At 38.0% G+C, this 26123-nt stretch overlaps 1 protein-coding gene across 6 annotated transcripts in view; it reads left to right on the top strand.

The window, feature by feature from the left end:
* NCOR1 (nuclear receptor corepressor 1) overlaps window positions 1–26123 on the top strand; it is a 60296-nt gene that overhangs the window by 18959 nt on the left and 15214 nt on the right. For all 6 annotated transcript variants that reach the window (XM_021415489.1, XM_021415491.1, XM_021415492.1 and 3 more), the window contains 22 exons: window positions 1270–1383; window positions 3853–3909; window positions 4688–4740; window positions 5615–5681; window positions 6595–6767; window positions 6998–7088; window positions 7630–7808; window positions 8276–8330; window positions 9111–9212; window positions 14969–15099; window positions 15354–15571; window positions 17405–17467; window positions 17988–18127; window positions 18866–18992; window positions 19329–19884; window positions 21206–21332; window positions 21644–21839; window positions 23261–23434; window positions 24142–24302; window positions 24658–24778; window positions 24899–25000; window positions 25485–25582. In XM_021415489.1, coding sequence (XP_021271164.1) covers window positions 1270–1383; window positions 3853–3909; window positions 4688–4740; window positions 5615–5681; window positions 6595–6767; window positions 6998–7088; window positions 7630–7808; window positions 8276–8330; window positions 9111–9212; window positions 14969–15099; window positions 15354–15571; window positions 17405–17467; window positions 17988–18127; window positions 18866–18992; window positions 19329–19884; window positions 21206–21332; window positions 21644–21839; window positions 23261–23434; window positions 24142–24302; window positions 24658–24778; window positions 24899–25000; window positions 25485–25582 — 3105 coding nt within the window. The remainder of the gene's footprint in view (window positions 1–1269; window positions 1384–3852; window positions 3910–4687; window positions 4741–5614; window positions 5682–6594; window positions 6768–6997; window positions 7089–7629; window positions 7809–8275; window positions 8331–9110; window positions 9213–14968; window positions 15100–15353; window positions 15572–17404; window positions 17468–17987; window positions 18128–18865; window positions 18993–19328; window positions 19885–21205; window positions 21333–21643; window positions 21840–23260; window positions 23435–24141; window positions 24303–24657; window positions 24779–24898; window positions 25001–25484; window positions 25583–26123) is intronic.

The following is a 26123-nucleotide window of genomic DNA, read 5'->3' as shown; positions in this document are numbered from 1 at the left end:
GCGAAAACCAAGTCCTTGTGCCCTTCTTCTTTTCTGACTTCTGAAGATCCAGATAAAAATAGTGCCAGCTTTGCTTGTTAGTGGGGACTCTGTAGGAAACGACAGGTATGCTTTAGAATTTAGTAACTTGCAGGTCCAGGATAACAAATATACAACTGTCCAGAGCAGTACCCTTTTGTGAACCTGAAGCATTTAATTACTTCTGTATGTTAATGACCTGTAAAATGATCTTCAGTAGAAAAAACAGAAAATGATTTTACTAACTACCTGTGTGTGTGTGTGTTAATGATGCTTGACTTGTTATTGTATACTTGTTTACTTGTTCACTTTTCCACAAAGTCAGCAAATACTTACGGGCATGGTGGAGGTGGTTTGATGGTTGGTTGAGAAGATCTTAGTGATCTTTTCCAACCTTAATGGTTCTATGAGTCCACTTTTGATTATGCATATAATTTATGAAAGTTCATTGGGGCATTTTCGTACTTTCATTTGACATGAAAAATGTTGTCTTCAATAACTAAGCCTGCTTACTGTGACATTCTGCATAAATCTTAGATCTTGAGTTCTTATGCAGCAGCGTAGCACATTCTAGCCAGTACTGTAAGACCAAATGACTCCAAAATAAAGCATCAGAAGTGCTTTACTGTATGTTTGTGGAGGCATGAATGAATTATATTTCCAGTTCAAAAATGAAAATGTTACTGAATCAGATTGATTTGATGTGAAAGCCAATCGCAGCAGTATCATTGCTAAGAAACCTATTACAAGTTTTTCTTGATTAAGATTGTAACAGTCTTGGAACTTGAGTACATGTGGAGTGATTTCTGTCTGTTGTGAAGTATTTTTAGAATGCACCTTTTTTTTAAAAAGAAAGTAGTAATAATGACACTTTTTCTATCTTGTAGATATCTATGGGGATAATGTCTTCTGTGGGAAGACAGGTTTGGTGTAGCTGTTCTGAAGTTAGTGTTCTTGTTTAAAGTTAAATATTGATAAAATACAATGCCACAGTGGCTTTAAGTGTCAAGCTGAAACAAGTCTGATTCAATGCAGGTGAATCTTGTAAACAGTGAATCCGGTTTACTGATAGCTCAGAGTAGTCTTGTTACCATCCCTATGGGCATTAAAACCATTTCATTCCTAGTCAGTTAAAAAGAGGAATAACAGACAGTGCAAACTGTTGATCAGATGCATATTTTATCTCTGGTGACTAATTACTGTAAGGGTAACATGGTGCGGATGGCTGATTTTCTTTCTTTCGTTTCTTAGCAACAACTCGAAGAAGAAGCTGCTAAACCACCAGAGCCAGAGAGGCCTGTCTCCCCTCCTCCAGTGGAACAGAAGCACCGCAGTATTGTCCAAATTATTTACGATGAAAATCGGGTAAGCATGTTTTTCACTTGACTGAATGTAGTTGTGAGTCCTCAGAAGTGCACTGAAAGTCATCAGTTCACTCCTGTGGGGCAGTTTTTACTATTTCTATTTTATCGATTTTGTCCTCATCCTCCTTTTATATTCATTTACTTCTTTACATGAAAAACTCTTGCACAAAATCTTTGTTCTTGATCATGAGATCCTTGTTCTATCTTATAAGCAGTCTACAGAAAATCTATGGCTGTCATACCTAGACCTCTGTGTTGATGCATGTATGTGTACATCCATGTATATTTTTATTTGTGAGTGTGTATGTGTGCCCACGTGTATATATGTATGTATGTACACACACACACACACACACATATGTATATGTATATATAAATGCTTCAGGAATTTGTTTTGAATTCTTTTCTCACTAAATACTAACCAGTTTGGCTGAAGACCCATCATTTAAATTAGCTGAAGGAAGAAAAAACAACTGCGTATGTTGTAAGATTCTGTGCTTTCTTTTTAAACTCTGTTTTCTTATAGTTAAAATTTGGATAAATGAACAAATATGAAGAAGTAGCCTGGTGAATTGTGAGCTTGCTTTGCCTAATGGATGAGTAAAGTACAGGAGCTCAGTAGTATCAGCAGTAGTAGCAAAGGGCTTCCTGCTTCCTGCCCTTTTTCTCCTAGTAGATTGAGAGTGGCGAGTTGGATATCTGTTGTTTTTGAAAGTGCCAAGTATTATGAACGCTTGTGAGACTGATGGATGTTTGTTTAATTTCCCAATTTTATTTTGTAATTCAGAGGAATAGCTAACTTCTCTCCCAGCAGAGTATTTTTGAAAATTTGAGATGGTGGAAAAGCAAACAAACAAGAACTGCAGCACGATACTGGATTATATATAGCAGTATTGTGCCCTGGGTGCTCCCGTTCTCTCTTTCCCCTAGCTTGTCTCTGAAATTTGTTGTGTTTACTTAATACAGGAGGTCAGTTATTATGTTACACAGGCTGATATAACCAATGTACAGCAATCACTTCACTACTGGTTATGAAACGGTTTTGCTGTTTTAAGTCTCTTTCACGTTAATGTAATTAAAAAGCATTAAAATCATATAATCACCTTACAAGACTTCCTTAAGGTGAGTTTCATTGTGGGTAGTTGGCAAAACTGGGTCATGTTTGAAGAAGTCTTGGTGAGCTGCTGTGCATCTTTTTTCCTTTGCTAGCCCTGGTTGCTGGTGGCTTAAGAGAATTTTGAAGTTACTGTTGCTTTCCCAGGTTGTGTTTGCCTCACTAGGTGGGAGGAAATCCATTTCTATGTTGAGTGAGGTGGAGTAAGGTGTCAGTGTGGTCTTGTGTTAGCTGCTTCTGTCCTTGCAGCTCCCCATATAGTAACACTTGTAGCAGGGAAAGCACCAAGCTTGATGCATTTGTGAGTCCATTTAGCACTTGGTTTGAGCTCTTGTTATCAGGAATTACTTGTACTGTAGAATGACAATGTCACTGAGACTTAATACAAATATAATGTGTCAGTACCCACTATATTATTTTAAATGGTCATTAAAGAAGCATTAAGCCATTTGTGTACGCAGTTCTTCTTTGTTATCTTCTACAGTTGTACTAGGAGAGCAGTCCCCTTGGCAGCTTTCATCTAAAAACCATGCAGTATGGGATAATTACTTCTAATATTCAACTACAGTTGGCTAAAATTTGGTTGAAGTAATAGGACTAGAGTTCAGTTTTAAATGTTTTTCAAACCAAACAAACCATTCTAGCAGGGTTATGCTGTAATACTGCCTTGATATACAATTATTGTGTACAGCTGTGAGTTCCAAAGAACATCTCAAGACTTAAATTATATGTGAAGTTAGAACTTAGCAGAACTCTTTCTAATAACTACTTAGTGGATTAGTTTATCCTGTATTTTTCTTTGCAGGCATCTGCTTTTAGGGCCAGTGCATACTATTAGTGGGAAAGAAGCAAATGTGAACAAGTCTGCTGGATCTTTTCAGATAGCCTTGTCTTCTGACAAAGGGCTTTGGGAAATTGTACTGGCTTGAAATGAATTTTTGAAAGCCAACTGCGTTATCCAGTGCTGCCTCCTTTAGGACTGGAGTTACTTTGGGCTCCTTGCTTAGCGTAGGGAAAGGAGATCTTTGGCGTAGTACTTTGTATGCATGTGTTGATTAACAATTGCAGACTTGGCAGCTGAAGAATTTTAGTTGTTAATGCAGAAGTATTCTCTGTTTTTCTGAACACCTTTCCATACTTTCAAGTTGAAAGAGCGTAGCAGTAACTGCACAATTCAGATAAAGGCTTCTTGATTCACTGAAGCAACATTGCAAAAATAGGTGAAGAGGGATGTAATATGCTCGGATGGGTCTTAGCAGCTGGACTGGCTGAAAGAGTTCAAATACACTTTTCACACCTGAACTACAGAGGACTTAATGAGACCATATTAAAAAAATAAATAAATCTGCTTTACAGAAAAAAGCAGAAGAAGCTCACAAGATTTTTGAAGGTCTTGGTCCCAAAGTTGAACTGGTAAGTTGTCTGTTTTTGTTCTATTTACTGTGTTGCCAGTGTAGCTTTCACATCTGTAATTCTGCTGTGGTAAACATGTTGTTCTGTGTTCATGTATAAAAGAACATTATAGGGTGACTTAATCTTTTGGTTTGGGGAGGGACTTCTTTTCCTTTTCACTTGGTGCCTGATATTTTATATAAGTTTGGAAATCCTGTGCCTGTCCATTTCTTGGTCAAAAATTTGTTTGAATATCTCAGGTATTAAATACTGGAATTGGGTAGCATAGCTATACGTGAGAGTGTAGATTAAATATATATTGTTCTGCTGTCTTCCTGAAATTGCAAACAATGCATTTAAAAGCATATTTCAAGTAAAAGTTGTGTTCAGTCTTATGTTCATCTTTAATTCTGTAGAAAGCAATTAATCTTCAGGGCTCTTTATTTTAACAAGAATACGTTAGTGTGTGTTTAAATACACTCATGAATTAGGGCTTGAGTGAACTGGCTGTGTAAGTATAATTTTTAAAATAGATTTGAATCTATTTGAGAGGGCAGGGTTGAAATACAACAGCACTGAAATACTGTTAGATCATTTTAACTATTTACTTATATAATTTAAAGTAAGAAAGTCTGTGCCTTAAGTGTTGAATATCTTAAACTTGTCACTTCAAATTGCTGCACCTCAGATTGAATACATTGTGAGCACAATTTTTTAATACAGTTAAATATGTTACATATACTTCAAAATTACATGCACTGGAAAGTACTAAGTTTATCTTTCTAATCCGAAATTGCAGCCACTTTACAACCAACCATCAGACACAAAGGTCTACCATGAAAACATCAAAACGTGAGTGCTTTAATATCTTCTTGTTGTGCCTTTTAAATGATCTCAACTTAAAAATTCAAAATTTTAGTTGCTGCAATTTCCAAATACGGCATGTGTACTTTAACAACATTTACAACCTTCCAGCCCATGTAGTCTTCAGACTTCTATGTTGTAGAACAGTGCTGCAAGGAGTGAGTTGTATTTACCCCAGGTGATGGCAAATAGTAACTTTGCATTGTAACTTAAGACAAAAATAAGTCATAAAACTTTTTTTTTCTTTAAGTTGGTAACACTGGTGTTTTTCAAAGCCTGAAATATCACGTTTGACCTAGATGTGCCTTGTCAACTTTTCCAGAAGGGGCTTATTTCAAAGAGATGTTTCAAAAGTTTCTGCTGTCACTAAGTGGTAGAAGTCCTGATTTTTTGTTGTTTATTCATTGATGTCATCATGTACTTGTTTCATGTCAAGGGCTGTGAGAGCAGAGTTGCAGCTTGCTATGTTTATTTGTTAGATGGGGCAAACAAAATTTACGTACTTGAGTTAAGCTAGTTGTCATCTACAAAATTGTAAAGGATTTTAGGATTGAATTGCAAATAGACTTTTTTCATTTTTCCAAGGCACAAAACCTTTTCCAAACTTACTCATTTTGGCATCTCTAGGAGAGCGCCTAGATTGAAACTATGTCTCTCTTGGGCCACCTTCAAGATTATTTTCTCTCAGATAAAATACAGCATAAGTTAAGTGATCATTTCGTCAGGAATTTCCCCAGCTTTTCTACCTCTGAAAATATTTTTCATAACAGCAATCTGGCATCTATAATCCACATGGAATTTGTTGGGTAACTTTGAAGTTCTCGAATTGTATGTGGTTTGCATCTCAAATTTTGTTTTCCAGAAACCAGGTGATGAGGAAAAAGCTAATACTATTTTTTAAAAGAAGAAATCATGCAAGAAAGCAACGGGTAATACTAGCACGTTCTTATAAAAAGATGTTGTCAGTTTTCTGTCTGAGTCCTTGGCATATTTTATCCAATGTGTCTTGTAAATTCAGTTGATGAGAAAAATAAGGTCCTTAAACTAAATTTCTGTCAAGTTATTTGAAAAGAAACTGCTGGTTTATAGCTGTGATTTGCTAATTATTTAACTGAAAACCATTCTAAAATGCAATAAGGAAAACATTGTGGATTTTTTTTGACTTGTTTCATTTTCCCCCCTCTTTTCCTTTCTTTTCTGCTCTTTTCTTAGAGTATGTGTGGAAGAAAGCCAGTGAAGAATCCTTAACTGTCATGCCTGGCCTCTCTCTGAACTTTTTTGTATAGTAGCTATAGTATCTGAAAGAAAACGGAGCAGATCCGATTCTAAAGTCTGACAGAATTTTTAATCAAATGTTTCCGTGTTAGACACCAGCATTAACCTTGCATACTGTCATAACTAGTGGCATGCCAAGTTGTTTTGGGTGATATCCGAAAGGGTATTTCTATTACTAAGATTAGCAGAAGTTTAAATATCAAATTTGAAGATTACACTATAAAAATGTAATCAAGTATTTTCTTAAAAAAAAAAAAAAAACTAATAAAACAACCTAAGTCCATTCCATTAACTAAGAGCATGGTTCCTGGAGATGTGAGATTTCTAGATAGGACTGCAGTTACTAAATATCATCATGATGTGTAAAGTAGAGAAATAGTGTGTCTTAATCCAATCTAAGTTCTTAAGTCCATTCTGCTGAAAACTGGTTATATGTCATTTTCAAAACAGAAAGCCAGTGCTGCAGGAAGAATTTCTCTTCATTCCTAGAGCCTACCCAGGTTAGGGTACTGATCACTTGGTGTATTTCTGTTTAACCTTTCAACCTTTACTTTTGGAATTGAACAGGAACAGAAAATCTGCCAACGTTACGATCAACTGATGGAAGCATGGGAGAAAAAAGTTGACAGGATAGAAAATAATCCACGCAGGAAAGCTAAGGAGAGCAAAACAAGAGAGTACTATGAAAAGCAATTTCCAGAAATCCGGAAGCAAAGAGAACAGCAAGAACGATTCCAGAGGTATAACTGTGGATTTGGAACATTCTTATGAATTATCTCTTATAAGTAATTCTAAAAACGACGTTCTAATGAAATTGTTTTGGATTAATGATTAATTTATATGTTAATTCATATTAGTGTACCTTACTGAGCAAAGTAAAACATTCTTTCATTCTGTAATTAAGTGCATCGTTCACTGATTTTCATGGCATTGAGCACAAATTTCTGCTTCTCTTTACTCCTAATTCTAGAGTTGGTCAAAGAGGGGCTGGACTTTCAGCAACTATTGCTAGAAGTGAACATGAGATTTCTGAAATCATTGATGGGCTTTCTGAGCAGGAGGTGAGGCTATTGTCTATGCTCTGCTATATGACTATGCAAATGAAAGGTCTCTTTCAGAGGATTTTTTTGTTTTGTTATTCTTATAGGAAGAGAAATGTGTTTGGGCTGGTTTGGGAGAGAGTCTATGTGAACTTTGGCTTTAAACAGATCTGAGAAATACTTTTCTTTTAAGGATTATGTTTCCTAATTGTACCCATCCTAGATTTTTCTCATTTGTCTGTTCATTTCAGGTGGGCTACAATCTACTTTTTTTCACAGCTGTAAGAGACATGTGAAAACTCTTCCGTTCTAAAGCCCTGCACCATTTCAGTTTTTTTTTAATGGGACACTGTCTCCTTTTCCTTTAGCTGACTGTGTAAATGTGCACTGGGACGGTGACAAGTTCTAGAAGAGTTAAGAAGGCAGCAGAAAGATGTTTCCAGCTACCTGTGAATGTATACTGTGGTGGAGCATTTAAAACTTGTGTAAATCGAGAAATGTAAACATTAGTGGCAGCTTTTTTTTTGCATTTTTTACTTTTTCTTCTATTCTTTACCTGTAGAATAACGAAAAACAAATGCGTCAGCTCTCAGTCATTCCTCCCATGATGTTTGATGCGGAACAGAGACGAGTGAAGTTTATTAATATGAATGGTCTGATGGAGGATCCCATGAAAGTTTATAAAGACAGACAATTCATGAATGTCTGGACCGACCATGAGAAAGAGATTTTTAAGGAAAAGTAATGGGCTTTCTTATCTCTTATTTTCATTGCATTGCTGATGACAGCTAAACACCTAACTCCACAGTAAACATCAGTTAAATTGGAAAAGCTGAAGTTTTTGTGCAGTACTATTTGCTAACTTTCTTAGTTGGATAAATGAAAGACTGCAAGAAGTTTTAGACCGCTCTGTATATCTTTCAGCTGCATCCAGTTAGTCTGTACATAAGAAATTATTCTTAAAACACTTCAGTATTTTTATAAGACGAAAATTAGAAGAGTATGTATATGATCTGATTATGTTGGTTATTAGCTAGTTTTAAGTGCTATGTTCTAAGATTGAACGATTTGAAAAACTAGACTTTTTTAGACTAATTTCAGTTGTAGAAATCAAGAGTTTGCTGATGGCACAGATTGTTTAGAAGACTGCTTTGTTTGTTTGATACGTATTACGTTGTTAAACTTAAATAATTTCTGATTTGTAAAAGGTTTGTCCAACATCCCAAGAACTTTGGTCTAATTGCTTCCTACCTGGAACGAAAGGTAAGACCTTTTTGAATACATGTAGAGCATAGGGTGGGATCCCTAACTTTCCAAATGTAAGTCGTTTATCCCAGTGTCGTTTTATTGTCTTGGAAAAAATTGCAGTTCTGAAAAAAGCTGCTGCTTTGGCAGGATTTTGTAGTACTCGATCAGTAACACCATTAGCACATGCAAGCATCTAACTAAAGTCAGTGAAATAACACTACTGGTAGCGGTAAAAGAAAATGACACTTTAATTAGTTTTGATTTACTTTACTTTTGAAGCAGAGAAGCTGCTTTAGTGATATAAATCTTTATGTAAGGGTATAATTTGATCTGCTGTGCCACTGTGCTAACTCTAAGAAACCTTGCCACCACAGTTCAAGTCAGTGGGATCCTACTGCTGGCTGAATTAGTCTTTAGAACTGAATTTGCAGAGCTCATGTAAGAAGTAATGGAGAATTATCATTTGTTAAGGCATAAGAATCTTGACTACTTCGGACTATTATTATAAATAGAAGCTTTCACAAATTTGCAAACTGACTATGTAGATTAAATTGTGCAGACTGAGGTAGCTGGGGGATATTGTAAATGTATGAGACTTGTATTTAACACTTTGTTATGCATGGTTGTATTGCTACATTTGTGTATGACTTTACTTTCCTACTGATGAAACTATCAAATCTAATTGTTTGTAGTCTAGGGGATGAGTATTTTTAAGTGTTGAAGGAAATCATGTAATAACAATGTGGGGGTTTTCTTGTAGGTATAAAAACATTTTTTTCTCTTTTTCCACTTTAGAATGTTCCCGACTGTGTACTATATTATTATTTGACTAAGAAAAATGAGAATTATAAAGCCCTTGTGCGAAGGAATTATGGTAAACGCAGAGGAAGAAACCAGGTATCTAAAATTGATATTTCACTTGGATATTGTTATATTGTTTCATCTTTATAGCTGTATTGGTATCCTATATAGAAGGCATGAGGTGAAAAGAGAAAAAGTTCTTTTTCCATTAGTTCATTCTTACCTCCCTTTTAAAATTAAGGAATCCTGTCGTCAAAGGTTTTTTGGCTAGTTCTTAATTCTATGCAATATCTTCTTCCTCTGCACATTTGTGACTCTTTTTTTTTTTTTGACAAGTCATTTTATTTGAGGACCCTGCCATAGACATGGAGGTCAAATCCATAATTATTAAATTCCATGGTGGAGCCAACAGAAATAAGGTTTCACATGTGACTTGCAGTGGAAAATATATAATCACTTCATAATGTCAGTGTTTGTCAAAAAGCAAAAATTAATGGTGATAGTTACTTGGTGGTCAGGCTCAAAGTCAAGCTGGAACTTAGTATCAAGAAGAAAGAGACAAATTTAATGCATGCAAGTGAAAAATTCTACTGATTCGGGAATAATTCACTTGGAAGCCTTTGGAAGGGCTTCCAAGGGGAAAGAGCAGCATATTATATACTTTTGCTAGGCTACTGGGTTTAATGTGGATATTTGGAAAAGAAAACTGCTCAGACTTCTGCAGAAAATGGGAGCAGTGCTGTATATTCACTGTACATGTTCCTTTTCATCCTGTTTTGATTTCCCTTTGCAACTAACAGCATTCTGAAAATAGAATAAAAGAGTAATGAGGTTACGAAAGAAGGTCATATATGTATATATCCTCTTATCTAATAATAAGTTTTGTGCGAGTCCCAGTAATTGTAATGCAACTTCAGCTGACAAATTGATCCTGTTGGCTAAAAACAGTACTTTGTGCTTTCATGGTGCTGTTGCACTTAAGCCTTTTAACTTATTGTTTGGTATTCTAAGAGAAGAGACTGTGCCAACAAGGACTTCTTTCTCTCTACCCCCCGCAAATTATGGATTGATGGGAGAAAATAATTTCATTATGCAAAGGACTTGGCAATTAGCCCGGGTAGAAGCTCTGAAAGTAGTGGCTGAAAGTAATTTAAATGTGCCCTGTATTTTACCAGAACGTATACTAGACTTCTTTGGTCTAATAATAAGAAAAACGTATTGCTGTGTGACTAGTGATGGCAAAAAAAATTCAATTATGATTGTATGGCAAATACAAAGAAGATGAAAATAAATGAGATCCAAAATTTGCTGTGAGAGCTAAATACAGATAGTGCTGCTGTTTTAAGTGGTTTAGTTTTAGAGTTTAGTATAAGATGAGTTTGGCATGTGATAGTAAGTACTCATATGTTGAGCGAGATCTCTGCCATACGGTGTTCTCTTGCAGCTGTTCTAAGAGGTGAGGAGACAGAACTGGCTCCATCTGTATCACGATGTAGCTTTAAGTTTTGAAGTATTCAGAAGATCGTAACTGTACGTTTGAATTTCTTTCAGCATTGTTGCATTTTAGAATATCAAAACCGGTAGAACTCAAAATTTCAACGAATTTCTCCATCTACAAATCACTCTTTTCCTTGAGTAATGCATGTAACCTAGGAAGATTTGAATGAGTCTTGTACAGTAGTGCATAGATCTGTGACCTCAGCTAAAAGGAAAATGAAGATGCTCTGCCTGGCTTTGTGACTTCTCCGGTAAATGCCATTTCTATGCAAATCGCAGTATGTTTGTGAGTTGGAGCACTGGATCTGCTGAAGTTGGTTTTTGGACTCAGATTACTCGCTCTTGGAATGTTAATGGTTGTGGATCTTAGTTGCTAGTTGTTGCTCCACAATAAATATGACAGCAGATCAGTGGACAACTGCTGCACAGTCTTAAGGCATGCTCTGCGGTAAGGATAGGGATGAGTGTCAGACTTTGCAGATCTGAAGACTGCTATAGTATACTTGCAAAGACAAGGAAATACTCTAAACGTGCCAAATGTGAACATTTTCCTGTTTCTTGAAGCTTAAACTCAGGAATGTTATAGTTAGTGTTTAGTAATACTGAAGAAAGGAATCATATTTCTTCTTCTTAATTTTATTGATGATTAATTAGTGACATCTATGTAAACTAGTTAAAGAGGACTTGAGAGTGTTGAAGTGCCTTGCTTGCCAGAACTCTTACCTTACGGCTGCAGAATGTAATTAATTCCCCCTGTCCCTCCCTCACCCCAGCTTTGTTTGAAGCTGATCTTTCTCCTATCTCTCAGTGGCAACCTGAAACTTCCTTGCTGATTGGCAAACACAAGATGTGAAGATTTATGATGTGCTCCGAGATATGCTTATACCAATAACAGGTGCTTCAGCTTAAACTCTTGGGAGTTCATATATTTTTGTAAAGTAGAAGGCAAGCAAATAGAATGTTGCAGTGGAGAATATATTAATCATGATAACGATGTTGAAATCTGTAAAAGAACTTCAGTGAGTACAACTTGACTCAAATTTCAGGGCAGGCTTTTACTTACAGAAGCCGACTGCTAGATTAAGGCATATGAAGTTAAGAGATGTAAAGCTTATTGAATTCTGTTAGACATTTGTCCTTGAATAGGCTTAGAAAGGTCTGCCTAAACTGTCCCAGAATGCTCACAGGGGGAAGGAGACGGTGTGCCTTAAACCAAACGTGAATTATAAAACCAAGAGCAGATTTTTAACATAGTATTAAAATAAAGCATGGCTGTAAAAGCAAAGCTGACTGTACGTTTTTGGCTACTGGGGAGTTGTATTCTGAGTTTTGTTGAAATAGGGGAAAAACAGCTGTCCACAGGTGGTTAGCAAGGTTGTTGTTTTGCAAGTTGAGAGTTTATGGAGCAAAGAAGTCAATGTTTTTGCACTGGTTTCATTACAGATAATTCCTTAAATAGCTCACTGAAAGGAGGCTCTGAGTAAAGCTTCTCACTGCTATTCAGCAGCAAAGCAGTAGCCGGGCTGTGATTCCATGGCTGCCTGCTCAGCAGTGTCTGCAGGCTGGGCTTTGCAGCAGGTGGCCCAGCCCGGTGACCTGACTAGACAGAAATTCGCTGTGCTCCTGCGGCTGCCAATCACCCCGAGCTGACGGGATCGCCTCGCGTGACCCTGGTGAGATTAGAAGGTTGGATGTGAGATGGGCAACTCTTCTGCAGGCAGCTTAAGTGGCAGAATGACACAATTTCCTGGAATAAACATGTTGCTGGGTCAGGCAGCTGCTGCTAAAGAGCCGTGTGATGTCGGTGCTGTTGGGGGTTTTGTCCTTTTGAATCTTATCCTGAACTAAAGCCCGTCCCCTTCTCTGGATAGTAAAAGTTTCAATCAACAGATGAATGTGCAGGTACGTCGCTGACTGAGGCTTCAGCTGTTTTAAGGTTTGTGTTTAACCTGCCCTTGACCTATCGATTATGCATGTTAAATAAATTATGTTATTAACCAAATGGCAAAAAGAGCAGAGGGTTTTCAGCAACCGTTTTGTAATCAGATTAAATGTAAAATACAGAGGTTTTCTCCTGAAAATGCAGATTTTAACTCCTCATTTTTGAGGCCGCTCTGTCTAGGACAGTGGAAATAATTTACCTTAGTATGTGTATCTGACGTCTTCCTCGAAGGAATGTTTTAGATCACCAAGTAATGCCAGTATCTTAAGTGCTCCTAGTTTGCAGGAAGATAATAATGGTTAGCGTTCGGAGTTCATGCTCCAATTCACGTTATTAAAATTTCAAAACCAAGCCCCTTTCCTTGACTATTTCCAGCCTCAGCTTTGCTAATGAAACAGTGACACTTGCTGCTATGCTTACAAGAAGGTTCTCCAGTAAAAAGCTGATTTTGAGGAATTTTTCAGTGGGCTAGTTCTAAACCAGCTATCTTCTGGACCCCCGTCCTTGACTTCCTATGGATCTCCAAGCGTACGTTTGGCATTTATGTGAGAGGTAGCCGCATATAGAAGTAGCCAGATATAAATACGACGCGTACTTTGCTTTTTAAAGTTGATTTGCAGAGTCTAACACCCAGCAAGGACCAGCTCCGTTCCTCACGCACCAAATGTGAGTGGAAAGCCATCGAGGTGCATTGGTTCTTTGGAATCGGTGACTCTGGCTGAAGTGGTTTGTTTAACCCATTCAAGCTCCTTCAGTGTGAATTCCTGCTGATGGTTCCCTCTGTGCGGCTGTTTCTGAATTCCCACTCCCTGTATGTGCTGTGGTTTCTTACGAAGGCATTTAAACTGTAATCATTTATTTAAGTTATGTTATGAAAACACGTTTTTTCAGAGAGGAGGAAGAGAACTCTTTCTTTGTCTTCTCCCCTCCTCACCTTTGACTGGAGCTGTGCCTGCTGTAACTCACCTGCAGTCTGAAGCTGGTTATTTTCCCAGTTTTGGTGTATCGTGCCTGGTACAGCAGGCTTGGATTTTTTTTGTGGCACTTGGAGGATCACCTTGTTTCAGATAAGGTTCAGCATGAATATCTGGATGCAGCGTTGAGCTCTGAGTACTCCCTGTGGACTTGCTGGCTTTTGAGGCCCATCAGGAGAATTCATTCACTTGCCATTGGCTGCACGTAGGGCTTCTGCGAATTTTGGGAGTGGGTTACGTGATTTATTTAGTGGCAGCCAACTGCTGCTTGGTGCTTTAATCTGGAAAGGAAGGAATTTCCAACACTGCTGAATTTCTGCATTCAGCGCTTTTTTGAAAAACGTAAGATGTGTTTGTCGTGTGCAGGTCAATCATTGTGGATGGCAAAAAGCAATGTTTAGGCTCCTCTTCATGCTGAACAAGACCTGGCCTGTGTGGCAAAGCTGAGTGCTGCTGAACTGAACAACATTTTGTCTGGTTAACAGTCAGTGATTTAAAAAGGATCTGAAAGGAAGTATCCTTCACTAATGCTAATAAATACTACCAGCTTTACTTTGTCTTGACCAGCCCAGGTCAGAAAAGCTGAGGTCTCCAGAGTGCTGGGAAGCAACATATTAAAAGGACAGCAATGCTAAAACATAAGGAAATTTCCTTGGTAGCCATATTTAATGTATTTTCCTTAACGTATTATTTTTCTGTATGAGTACTGCTTTTTTTTCTTTATGCTTTCTTAAAACATCGTGGGATAATTTGGCTCGCTTAGTGCTAGCCTATATCTAACAAATGAATCAGACAGGGAATACCAAGGTTAATAATTTTTGTGTGTGTGTGACAAGTAATAGCAAAAACAACGCCACATATTCTTGTTACACTTCTGAGACTCTTTAAAAATTATATTTTTACTTTCTAGCAGTGGTAAAATTCCAGGTGATTGTATGAAGGAACAGACATTTCTTCCATTAGTTCCTGTTTTGAAGTAGATTGCATCTTCTGGAAAGTTTAAATCAAATTTATGTGCTTTCTAAAATGAGATTTTCCCACGTAGTAGTCATCTGGATTCACTCTGAACGAGTGAGTGTCTCTTAATACGTAAACAGTATTTTGTGCTGTTCTCTGTGGAATAATAATGGATAATGGTAATTACTTTTTGTCTTTTGTCAGTACTTAAGTGCCTAGCAGAGCTATCATCTCAATAACAGGTACAGCATTTAAAAAAATAATAATCTGGACTATAATTTTCCTTCTACACAACATAAACTCGCTAGAAACAAATCTAAATTCCTGACCCAGTTTTTACTGTTATGTGGACAGATGTGCAGTGATTATAGCTTAAAATACTATTTGCAGGTAGGGTAACATCAGTGTTTGTCTTGCTCTGAGTTTCTGTTCCTTTGTGTATAAACTGTTGTTTAAAATGTGTAAATTCTGTTTTATTTCAGCAACAAATTGCTCGTCCTTCACAAGAGGAAAAAGTAGAAGAAAAGGTAGAAGAGGAAAAAGCAGAAAAAGCAGACAAAAAAGACGAGGAAAAGAAAGATGAGGAGGAAAAGGATGAGAAGGAGGAATCTAAGTAAGTATATGTACAGAAAACGTACTTAATCTAGGTTGCAGCAACTTTTATGCAATTTTTTGTAAAGAACAGAACTGCCATTAGTCCAACAGTGACATCTTGTTCCTATTTAGGTTAATTCTTATGCATCAAACAAGACATATCAATCTGTTTGTTTTTCTGAACTAATCAGACTGTCCATAATGGCCATCTGAATGAGTGTAAATAATAACTTTTTATATACTTATATTTATTATTTTTTTAACTATTCTCAGAGAGAATACCAAAGAAAAGGACAAAACTGAAGTTGCTGCAGAGGAAACGGAGGAAAGGGAGCAGGCCACTCCTAGGGGCCGTAAAACTGCCAATAGTCAAGGTCGTCGTAAGGGGAGGATCACCAGATCAATGACAAATGAAGCTGCACAAGCAAATGCTGCTGCAGCTGCAGCTGCTGAAGAGCCACCACCACCTCTTCCACCCCCACCAGAACCTTGTGAGTAGCACTGATAGGACACTTGGGGACCCATCTGTGGTCACGCTCATCACTGCCTTAAGGGTGCGTTCTATACATGCAGTACATTTTGGGATTGGTTTGTTTAGTATTACATCTTTATTCTTAGGCCTGCTTATAATTTTATGACTCTTTGATACTGTTAGATTTCATAAATGCAACTGAATGGTATAGTTGTAATCAGATGACTCTTAAAACCATGTGTGGTGGGAGCCAGTTAAGCTTTTGTGTTAACTACTTCAGCTGGTTTTGCAGGGTTATTGGTAGATCCATGCAGATCCAAATGCCTTTGGCAGAGATTGACTTACAGGCTGTAGCTCATAGAAGTTATTGTTAAACAAGTAGACCTGATATTTGAGTACATTTGGGAGTTTCATAATCTGAAATAGATCCCAGCAAGTTGTTTTCGTTGTCATTTCTGCATTAGACGGCAAGTAAATTCTTTAAAATAGAAATGTTATTCCCTTGGCATGTTAGAAAAAAGTACACGATCTCCAGCTGCATTTCTGACATAATTTGTGGTGGTGTAGAAATAGTAGCAAACAGGATACCTTTTGGCAGGTTAATAATTAGCCTGGTTGGTGTGGCAGTTTTTCCTTCACTGCTGTGCTGCAGCAAACGTCACTCTTAGCTCTCCAGCTGGGTAGTTACTGGCAGCTACTCTTACAGAATTGGTAGCATCTTTTTCTGTTGCTCAAATATTCTTCACATCCTAAAGACCAGAGTAAGTAGGCAAGTGAGTTCTTTAGCTGTAAATATCAGTAATTGTGATAAACGTTTTTTCTCGGTTGATAATTTTTTTTTGGTCAGCTGCTGGATAATGGCAATAGTCATTTTTTTTCTTTATTTTTACAGGATTTTCTGGAAAATCCAGAATAGCTTTTCAGGGGTCAGATCTCTTACAGTTTCTTACTTGTATTGTTAATGGAAGCTGTTGAAGAGTCCACTTTGCACACTGTATGTAATGGCAGATTTTATAATAAGGAAAGGAGGCTGTTGCCACTTAATGCCATGCAGAAACTTAAACAGAATGATGTCAAATCCAGAGAAGTGAACGAAAAAATATTTTGCCATGAGTCATAGTTAGTTTCCTTCTTGTTTTTACTTCTATTTTTACTTTTTTTTATTTTTCTGTTTCTCAAGTAGAAAACTTGATCAATACAAGAATAGTAGATTTGATACCCACTAATTGCTAAATAACTATTGCAGTTCATTCCACAGTAGTCAGCAAAATAAGATGGAACTATTCCATAGCACCTTGGATTGAGAAAAGTGCAGAACGCCTTTTAAAGAACCTACTATGATATACTTCCCTCCAGCTGTGAACCATATTAAAAACAACAAAATACTGCTGTGATTTGTTTTACCCTGAGTTGATTATATACTTGCTTTATAAGGTCAGGGTTAAATTACGACTGAGAATCGGGGTGGGTTTTTTTGTTTGTTTTTTTTTTTGTTCAGCCACTGCAGTGATCAGTGTGCTGAAAACTTAGACAGTCACGTGGGCAGTAAGAGTGCAGAAAGTTCTTTTGTGATTTTCGAAGAGTATAGCATGTTTGCATTACTGTGTAACATCTAAACTTAAGGAACCCCGTTGGATACACAGAAAAGAATGGATCAAAGGAGGAAAAAGGAACCTGCTGGGAATGTATATTTCTATCTTGGTTTAATGAAGACTATTTCCCACTGACGAGAGCAGCTTTCTCATGTGTCTTGAATAAGCCTTATTGTAAATAGAGTAATAGATGATGGGATGCATGCCATAAAAATAACTCTTGTTCTTTTTCTCTGATCAGCTGTTGTTTTCTCTTTTAGCTTCTACGGAGCCTGTGGAGACATCCCGCTGGACAGAAGAAGAAATGGAAGTTGCTAAAAAAGGTAAATTTTGTAAGAATTTGGTTTACTTCTGGGTACTGTATTTACTGAATTATTGAATATTTTCTTCTGAATTCTACAAGTGCTGTGATTCTGTGCAGCACTACACTAAGTGAATAATTTGAAATTTGCTGTTTTTGTGTTTACAATTTACAAAAATTCCTTTTGTGCAAGACAGTCCTTTGACAGAAAAGTTAGTGTATTTGGCAGGTTGTCTCTATTCATTTGACAGATAATGTCATCTTTAAATATTACCCATAAAATAAATGTTTTTGCAGAAGTGTTACATATTGGCAACAGGAGAGTTAAGTCTGAAGGCTTCATTAGCAGACATTCTGATAGACAGTTTTTTTTTCCATCCCCATAATTAATGGTCATATAAGGATTCTCAGTGTGACATTGTATAAGGACAGCAATACTTTAGTACCTTCCTTTCCCACTGGTAGTGTTGCTCCATTTATGGGGGGTTTGGATCTCTGAATTACTTATTGTAGTAAATATCTATTTCTTTATATTTGAACAGGACTCGTGGAACATGGACGCAACTGGGCAGCAATTGCCAAAATGGTTGGGACGAAAAGTGAAGCTCAGTGTAAGAACTTCTACTTCAACTACAAAAGGAGACACAATCTGGACAGTCTCCTTCAACAGCACAAACAGAAGGTAAGTGCAGTGGACACGGCGTATTTTGCAGAGAAAAACGTAGCGTTGCTGAAGTCATTCATCGTGCTTCACTAAGACTAGTTTGCAGTCACCACCTGTTTGCTTTTCTACTCGTTTTTGTGTTGTGGCATAAATCTCCTAGAAAAGGCAGCTGATGCTCACTGACTTGTGATACTGATCACTTAATGCTTTAAAATGCAATAGAAAATTGTCTACTGGATAGCATGCTCAAGCTTGAAGAATTCCTTAGTGCTTTTATTTGTACACCAGCAACTATAGATGAAGTTCAGGGCATGACTGTAGAACAGTTACCTTGAAATATGCTGCAGTGCACAGTAAGCTCTAACCTTACAAAACTGAGCAAAAGAATTAATAGAAGACCATGAGCTGAAAGTTTTGTGGCATCTAAATTGGAAGTTGGAATTCTCTAAGCTGTAGTGTCCTAGTTTTCTCTCTGCTGAAGTGAAGAGCATCAGTTTCTCTGTTTGCTGCAGTAGTTCCTTTTTTCCCCCCAAATATGTATGGAGACAGTGTTTTGTTCCCAAGCTTACTTTTGGTCAGAAGCAGCAAAAGCTGTACAGAGGCTGAAAGTCCTTGTAAATGAATTTGTACTAAAGAGATGCCTTGCCTTTCATTTCAAACCTTCATGAGGTTAAGAAATGAGACTGCATCTAGAAAGAAAGTAAAAGAAAGTACTTGTGAATTTTCAGTACAATATAAATGCCATATATTTATCAGTCTTCACGAAGGCCCCGAGAGGAGCGAGATGTATCACAGTGTGAGAGCGTAGCTTCGACTGTGTCAGCTCAGGAGGATGAAGACATTGAAGCATCTAATGAAGAAGAGAATCCAGAAGACAGTGAAGGTAACTTCATGGGAAGGGAACTCCTGTATGCACTGGAAGGGAAAGACGTTGATCAGAAAGCTGTATTCCATTTCATAACATACTCAGACAGCTGATTTTCAGCTGTTGGAACTTACTTCACTAGTTGTATGTGTAGAGGGAAAAAGTGTTTTTAGTATTGAGCAGCCTGAAAATTGAATCAAATCATTGCTAGTTGATACTCTTAGAGCAATTGTCTTGTTGTGTTTTGGGACAGCACACATATATTTTATTATTATAATAAATACTAAGCAGCAGTTGACTGAAGCTTAATTGGATCTCATTAATGTTGAATCTTTATTCTAAAACTTTTTTCAGGTGCTGAAAATAGTTCTGATACAGAAAGTGCTCCATCTCCAACTCCAGCAGAACCTGCTAAACCGAGTGAAGAAACTCCATCTGAGAGTGCTGCTTCGAAAGTGACCACAGAGGTGGCAGCAGAACAGGAAGCTACTGTTAAACCTGCAGCCAGCACATCTCCCTCTGTAACATCCCAAAGTGTATCAACAGCTGAAAGTCAGACCTCTGAGCCACAGGTTAAGGAAGAGATAAATAACGAAGCAGAAGAACCTATGGAGGTTGACGGTAGAAGCCATCCAGTTGAAGCTAAGCCTGTGCTTAATCTTCCAGTGCATACCAAAGTTGAACCTGTAGAGACTGAAATGAGGCTACCAGAAAATATTCAAGTGAAAATAGAGAGTGATACCAAAGAGAGAGAGATGGAGAAACCCAAGGAAAAGTCAGAACCTGAAGAAATGGACTATAGTCTGTCACAACAGGTTAACTCAGCAAGACAAGAATCCCATTCAGATAATGATTCAAGTGCCACCTGTAGTGCTGATGAGGAAGTTGATGGGGAACCTGACAGACAAGGGTGAGTTCAATTATTTAGCATTCAAAAACTTCGGTCTTTAAAAGGCTGTTTGCAAGACAGTTTTACTTAGCAGTGGTTAAAAACTATCATCGCTAGTGACATTTTTCAGCTCTTCGTTCATCCATGCAAGCTTGTTGTTACTTTTGCCTGAATTCTTTGTTAGGATGCGTGACTCTTGAGCATGGAGGAAGTTACTCTTGAATACTGACCAGCTTTCTTGGGCTCCTCTTACCTCCAGGGCTTTATCCCATGGTACTCCACTAAGCAGGTCCCTGAAGAGGCCAAAGTCTGCTCTCCTGAAGCCTAGGGTAGTGAGCTTTTCATGTGCCCTCCTCACTGTCCTAAGAATCTTGAACACCGTTTCATGGTCACTGCAGCCAAGGCTGCCCTTGAGCGTTGCTTTCCATATCAACCCCTCCTTGCTGGTGGGAACAGTGTCTAGGATAGCACCTCTCTTTGTTAGCTTCTCCTTCACTTGGAGAAGGAAGCTAACATCAGTGCCTTCCAGGAACATTCTGGATTTGCGTATACCCTCCTGTATTGTCCCTTGAAGGTATATTGGAGTGGTTGAAGTCACCAGTGAGGACCAGGGCTTGTGAACATGAGACTGCTCCAGTTATAGAGAGCTTCATCCAGTCGTTCTTCCCTGTCAGGTGGCCTGTAGCAGACTCCCACTGCAATGTCACCTCTCTCTGCTCTCCCTTTAATCCTGACCCAGAAGTGTTCAGTGTGCTCCTCATCCGTCCCAGTATGTTCTGTTGGTGAGATTCCTCTGTAACCATAGTGTAGCTTCAGAGCCAATGCCTCCTTCCGTGCCAGTGGTCTTAATATACTCACAGTACCAAGGATAGCTGTTAAATGTCAAAAGTATCCAGTGTCGTTGTGCTGCATGTGCTGTTTTGAAGAGTGCAGTTGGTGGTGTTTCTGTTCTCTCTGCCTCTTCAGACATCTCTCCTCTTCACAAATGTATTAGGTCTCCAGGTGAAAATACTTGACACACTACTGTTTATGCATCTCCTGTGGGCTAAATAGATCTTGCGCTTCCCATCTATTTTTTTTCAAGGCATCCTTTATGAAGGAGGCTGCATTCCTGTAGTACTGTACATATAGAAACTGCATACATAAGTGTATAGTTCTGAAGATTCTGAACACTTTCGTTACTTCTGTGTATTTTGTAATATAGCAACATCTGTTGCTTGTTCTACCTGATGTGCTTTGGGACAAACAAAACACAGTATTTATTTATTTAACTTTGCGCAGTGTGTTGAATCTTGGTCTATTTGGTGATACTTTTTTCCCTTCCTTCTCTCTCTTTTTCCAGTATCTTCAGGGAGTCAAAGCCCTCATTGTTAAACCCAGCTGGATCAATACTGGTGTCACCCACGATAAAGCAAGGGCAGATGGACCTACAGCAGCTTCACCACCGAGCAGCTGTCATACCACCTATGGTATGGGGTGTTTTAAGTGATGTTTGAAGGAATATCTGTTGTCCTGATAACTAGTTCCAATGCTAAATCAGCAAATAGTTTTGAAACTATTGAAATACATTGTTTACTTTGTTATCATGTTACTTTTCAAGTGTGTATTAAGTTAAATACAAACAAATAGACAAGTATTGGCCTAAAAACAGAAGTAGACCATTTGAAATGCTCGTACATAGGCTATACCCCTGCTGCAATGGGTCCATTGAACAAGATAGTTACTTTAGTAAATACCTAATATTAACGAGCCCATTGTGTGCATCTTCCCCTCTCTGTAGGTTTCTTGCAGTCCCTGTACTGTTCCTGTTGGAACACCGGTGAGTGGTTATGCGCTCTATCAGCGGCACATTAAAGCAATGCATGAGTCAGCACTGCTGGAGGAGCAACGCCAGAGGCAAGAGCAGCTGGACATGGAGTATCGAAGCTCAGTGAGCCCGTGTGGCACTTCCAAGAGCCCTAATGTTGAGTGGGAAGGTGGGTGGTTTTACATCTGTCATAGATGTAACTCTGTGCTGTATGTTGCGTGTTCAAATCTCTGCCTCAAAATTTAAGAGGGGAAATTTGAAGTATTGTTGATTGATTCCTTCTTTCTTAAGGCATTTGATTGAAGGAACCAGTCTATTATAACGGATCCTGCTACAGTTACAGTGTTAGGGAGCTACCTAAGGCAAAACTGGCTCTGCTGGGGTGAGATCAGAATTTAGGTTCCAGAAACAGCTGAGCAGATGATTGTCTTTATGCAAGAAAAGCATGTTCAGTGGGAGCCCCAGTTCTGCACTGTAACTGTTACCTCTAAATACTCAGCTTTCTTTACTAGAGAAGGAAGTAGTCCAAAAAATACATTGTAACAGGGAAACAAAACCAGTAAGGCACCAATGTGCTGAACATCAGTGTTAGAGATACCCTCATAAATGTTTAATTCTTCTTTCTTTGATTTATTTTCTTGTGCATTGAGTCTGGTGGCTCCACAATGTTAGCAACATAAACTATCGTGTTCTTTGAAATTTGACATGCATGAGTTTTAAAAATGTGCTATGAAAATGCTTCATCTTAATTTCTTACACCTAAAAAGAAGGAAACATATACATTATTTTTTCCCTGTTAAAATAATGAGAAGGGAGCTTGTAGACTGGGAAGGTGGGTATAAGGTTGTGGGTTTTGGAAGTTGCTGCTTTAGGTGGAAAGTCAGGGTTTGCTCCTGATGCTGGCATTGGCAGTACTACATTAAAAACTGTGGGAAAGTTGTAGCATGAAGTCTGCCTGCAAAAATCAAGAGTGTTACTGAAGTAGTGTGGGGAATACTGTTTTTTCACAAAGTAGGAGAGTTGTTCAAAGCTTTGGATATAAAAGTACAGACCTAAGAACATAGTAAATTATGCTGTACCTTTAATCCAATTTTCTAATTATTTTGGAAAGCAACTTTATACCAGTGTGTAACTTAATTAAAAAAAAGCTGCAGTCTTTGCCAAGGACGGTATTATATATGTATATGTGTATGTTGATTTCAAAACAAATGCATGATTCTGGATTAGCCAAAAGATTAGCAGTACTGAGTACACTCACCTTCTACTGGTAGCACTGCATAGTTGGTGTAAGCAATGAAACTGGCACAAGAATTGCTATCTTTATGCCTCAGTATGTAGAACTATTTATTCCTTTCATTCAGAAAGAGCCTGCATGCCTGACTTTGGTTTTTTTCTGTTACTGCCAAGTGATGTTCTGAAAGCAATTATTTCATTTTCAGTCAAATTATAGCTTTGTAGTTAAGCATTAGTACTTGCTGAGTACAGTGTGACCATTGTAATAGGCCCTTTGTTAAAATTCTGTTGCGTACTGGACCTTTTGACTCTTGAATTTCTAATCTTCGGATTCTTCTCTTTCTTTAACCATGATAGGAAAGCCAGTGGCCTATATGCCCTACGCTGAGGTCAAGCGAGCAATAGAACAGGAAGCACAAGCACAAAATACAGCAACAAGGTCAGCATCACCATACAGGCTGTCTCCAAGAGAAGTCAATAAAGCCTCTCCTCAGCCTGATATGAATGCGGCTCGCTATAGTGTCCCACCAGGTAAATGTTTGTTTTAGTATCATAGCAATGTGTGGTCTTTGGAAGCTGGACTTCTGTTACCTTCTGCAGTATCAAATTATGCTCTGAACGCTTTGTGAACTAACAGAGGAAGGAGTTTGTTTGTGTGTACGTAGATAGGTGTTCTGTATTTTTCTGTCCCCAGTGAGGGTGTAGTTTTGTTCTGGTTTCTGTTTTATCAGCTAACATGTGTTTTACTAAGCAAACAGGATGATCTGAAAAGTGTCCAAACAGTGTAGGACAAAGTCATCAAGAGTTTTTTCAGCCTAATACAAATACTGTCATGTTCAGACAGAGTTGAGAAGTCTAAATTATACTCTGCTCAGTTGTTCTTATTCTTTACGTATAATACTTTATCTAAAAACAGGAAAGCAACAAAAAATGTGAATGTACCCTGGATTGTTAGCTTTAAAAATTCAGTTTAAGGAGTTTGTAATTCTAGTGGGCAGCTTCTGCCATTTTTGAACTTCATGGCAAGGTTAGGTATTATCCATTTGGTTTTAAAGTACAAGATGTATTTGAACGTAGTGAGTTTCAGAGCTGGAAATACAGCTAGATAGCCTTTGGGTATTGTGAGGCAGTTCTTGCTGGAAATTGTCAGATGAACTGTACTCCTTCTGGTTTTGCCTCTCTGCTGACTAATAGAGCTGAAATGGACTGTCACATTTAATGTACGCTTTTTCCCCAAGTTCTCCAGCCTGCTCCTCACCAAGTAATAACCAATATCCCCGAAGGAGTCCGCCTTCCAACAACCAGACCTACTAGACCTCCTCCACCACTCATTCCATCCTCCAAAACAAGTGTGCCATCAGAAAAACCTTCTTTCATTATGGGAGGCTCAATCTCACAAGTAAGAGAATTATTCATTGAAAATCTGTGCTTGTAACATTTTTTGCCCTTTCAGCAACCTTCAAGATCTTGTATTCACTGCAGCGTTCGCAGCATTAACCGTTAAGACCTATATATGTTATCTCTAAAAATCCAGGAGGTGTCTTATAAAATAGAACAAGTTGCAGTTCTTTATGTTTAATAGCATCATTGAAGATGCACAATTCAGGTGAACTGCATCTCTGCTCTGGACTCCTATGGTTCTGCACATAATTTTTTTGCAGTGATGTTGTGTAGCATTTTGGGATCATAGTGGTTTTAGCAGTATCCTTAAAACACAGAAGTGAATCTTTAATTAATGTAATATATTGTTTCAGGGAACACCTGGCACTTACTTAACATCTCATAGTCAAGCTTCCTATACGCAAGAAACAGCAAAGCCATCAGTGGGTTCCATATCTCTTGGGCTGCCAAGGCAGCAGGATTCAGCCAAATCTGGTAAGAAAAGAGGAACTGACATATGTATTGTATGGACTGTTTAATAACTTGTAACTAAGGGAGTGGGGGAGAGAAAACCAGCAAACAAGAAAACATTTTTTTTTTTTTTCTTCTGAATAGCTTCACTGCCCTATATCAAACAAGAAGAATTTTCTCCCAGAAGTCAGAATTCCCAGCCTGAGGGACTCCTGGTCAGGGCACAACATGAAGGCGTTGTTCGAGGTAATGTCAATCATACAGTTTAAGAAAGAAACTTTCTAAGAGCCTGCTAAAACTAAGAGAATTTAAGCCTAAGCTACTGAAGTCTTATTTTCAAACATGGAAGGATTAATCTGTTCCCTCTTGTCTGAGGCATGTGTATGTGTGTGTTAGTAAAGCTCCTCCTGTCTGCATATTTTGTTTAAAAAAATTGGTTTCAAGAGGTGCTGGTTTCGAAATTGAGCATACACAGGGCAATACTTGTGAAATATACAGATATGTCAGAAGAGAGGAAACTGAACAGCATGGGTTAATAGCTTCACATGCCATAAAAGGCTAAGTCAAAAGAGGAAATAGTTTAACTGCTTCATATACACATTGTTAGCAAGCTGAAAATTTCCCTGTATTTTTGTATAAACTAATGGTTAGCATTAGAGTTTCTGTTTCAAGTGGAGTAGCTGTGTTTTCTGTTGTTCTCTTATCTGTATGTATCTTTATTTAAAATCAGGTACCACAACCATACAGGAGGGAAGTATAACACGAGGAACTCCAACCAGTAAAGTTTCTGTTGAGACCATTCCTTCTTTGAGAGGCTCCATAACTCAGGTATTCTCCTCTTACTGAGAAGGCTGTAGCAGTACAGTGCACTTAAGTTATCACTGTGATTGTATTTGCACATCTAAAAAGAGTAAATATCAAGGAACAGGAACTGCCTCGAAAGAAGTTTAAACAGAATTAGGTGGTCAAATCCAACCATCATTGAAGTCAGCATTGCCAGGATTTCATCTTCACATATTTGATTGTTTTTAAACTTGTAAAATAAAAACACTGGAGCCTTTAGTGTACATGAGGGCTTATTAGCGTCATCCGACCTATATCATTAGCAACTTCTGTGAAAAGCAGCATCACACCTGAGTTTGAGTACTAAAATCAGTTTTAACCTGTCTTGCACAGAGGATATATAAGCTGTTTTGTTTCATCGTTTTTTAAATGCTGATTTGGGATATCTCTTAGTTACAGACAGCAGTAGGAACAATTCTCTTCTCAGAAGGGTAGGTTTCGTTACTTTAGATAGAGATACAACTTAATGGCTTCAGTAAGTATGTAGAGTATGCTATCTTCCCCCAGATGGTACAATATAAATGTT

Source organism: Numida meleagris, chromosome 18, assembly GCF_002078875.1.
Source record: "Numida meleagris isolate 19003 breed g44 Domestic line chromosome 18, NumMel1.0, whole genome shotgun sequence".
NCBI lineage: Eukaryota > Metazoa > Chordata > Aves > Galliformes > Numididae > Numida > Numida meleagris.
This window is presented reverse-complemented; position numbering and strand designations above follow the sequence as displayed.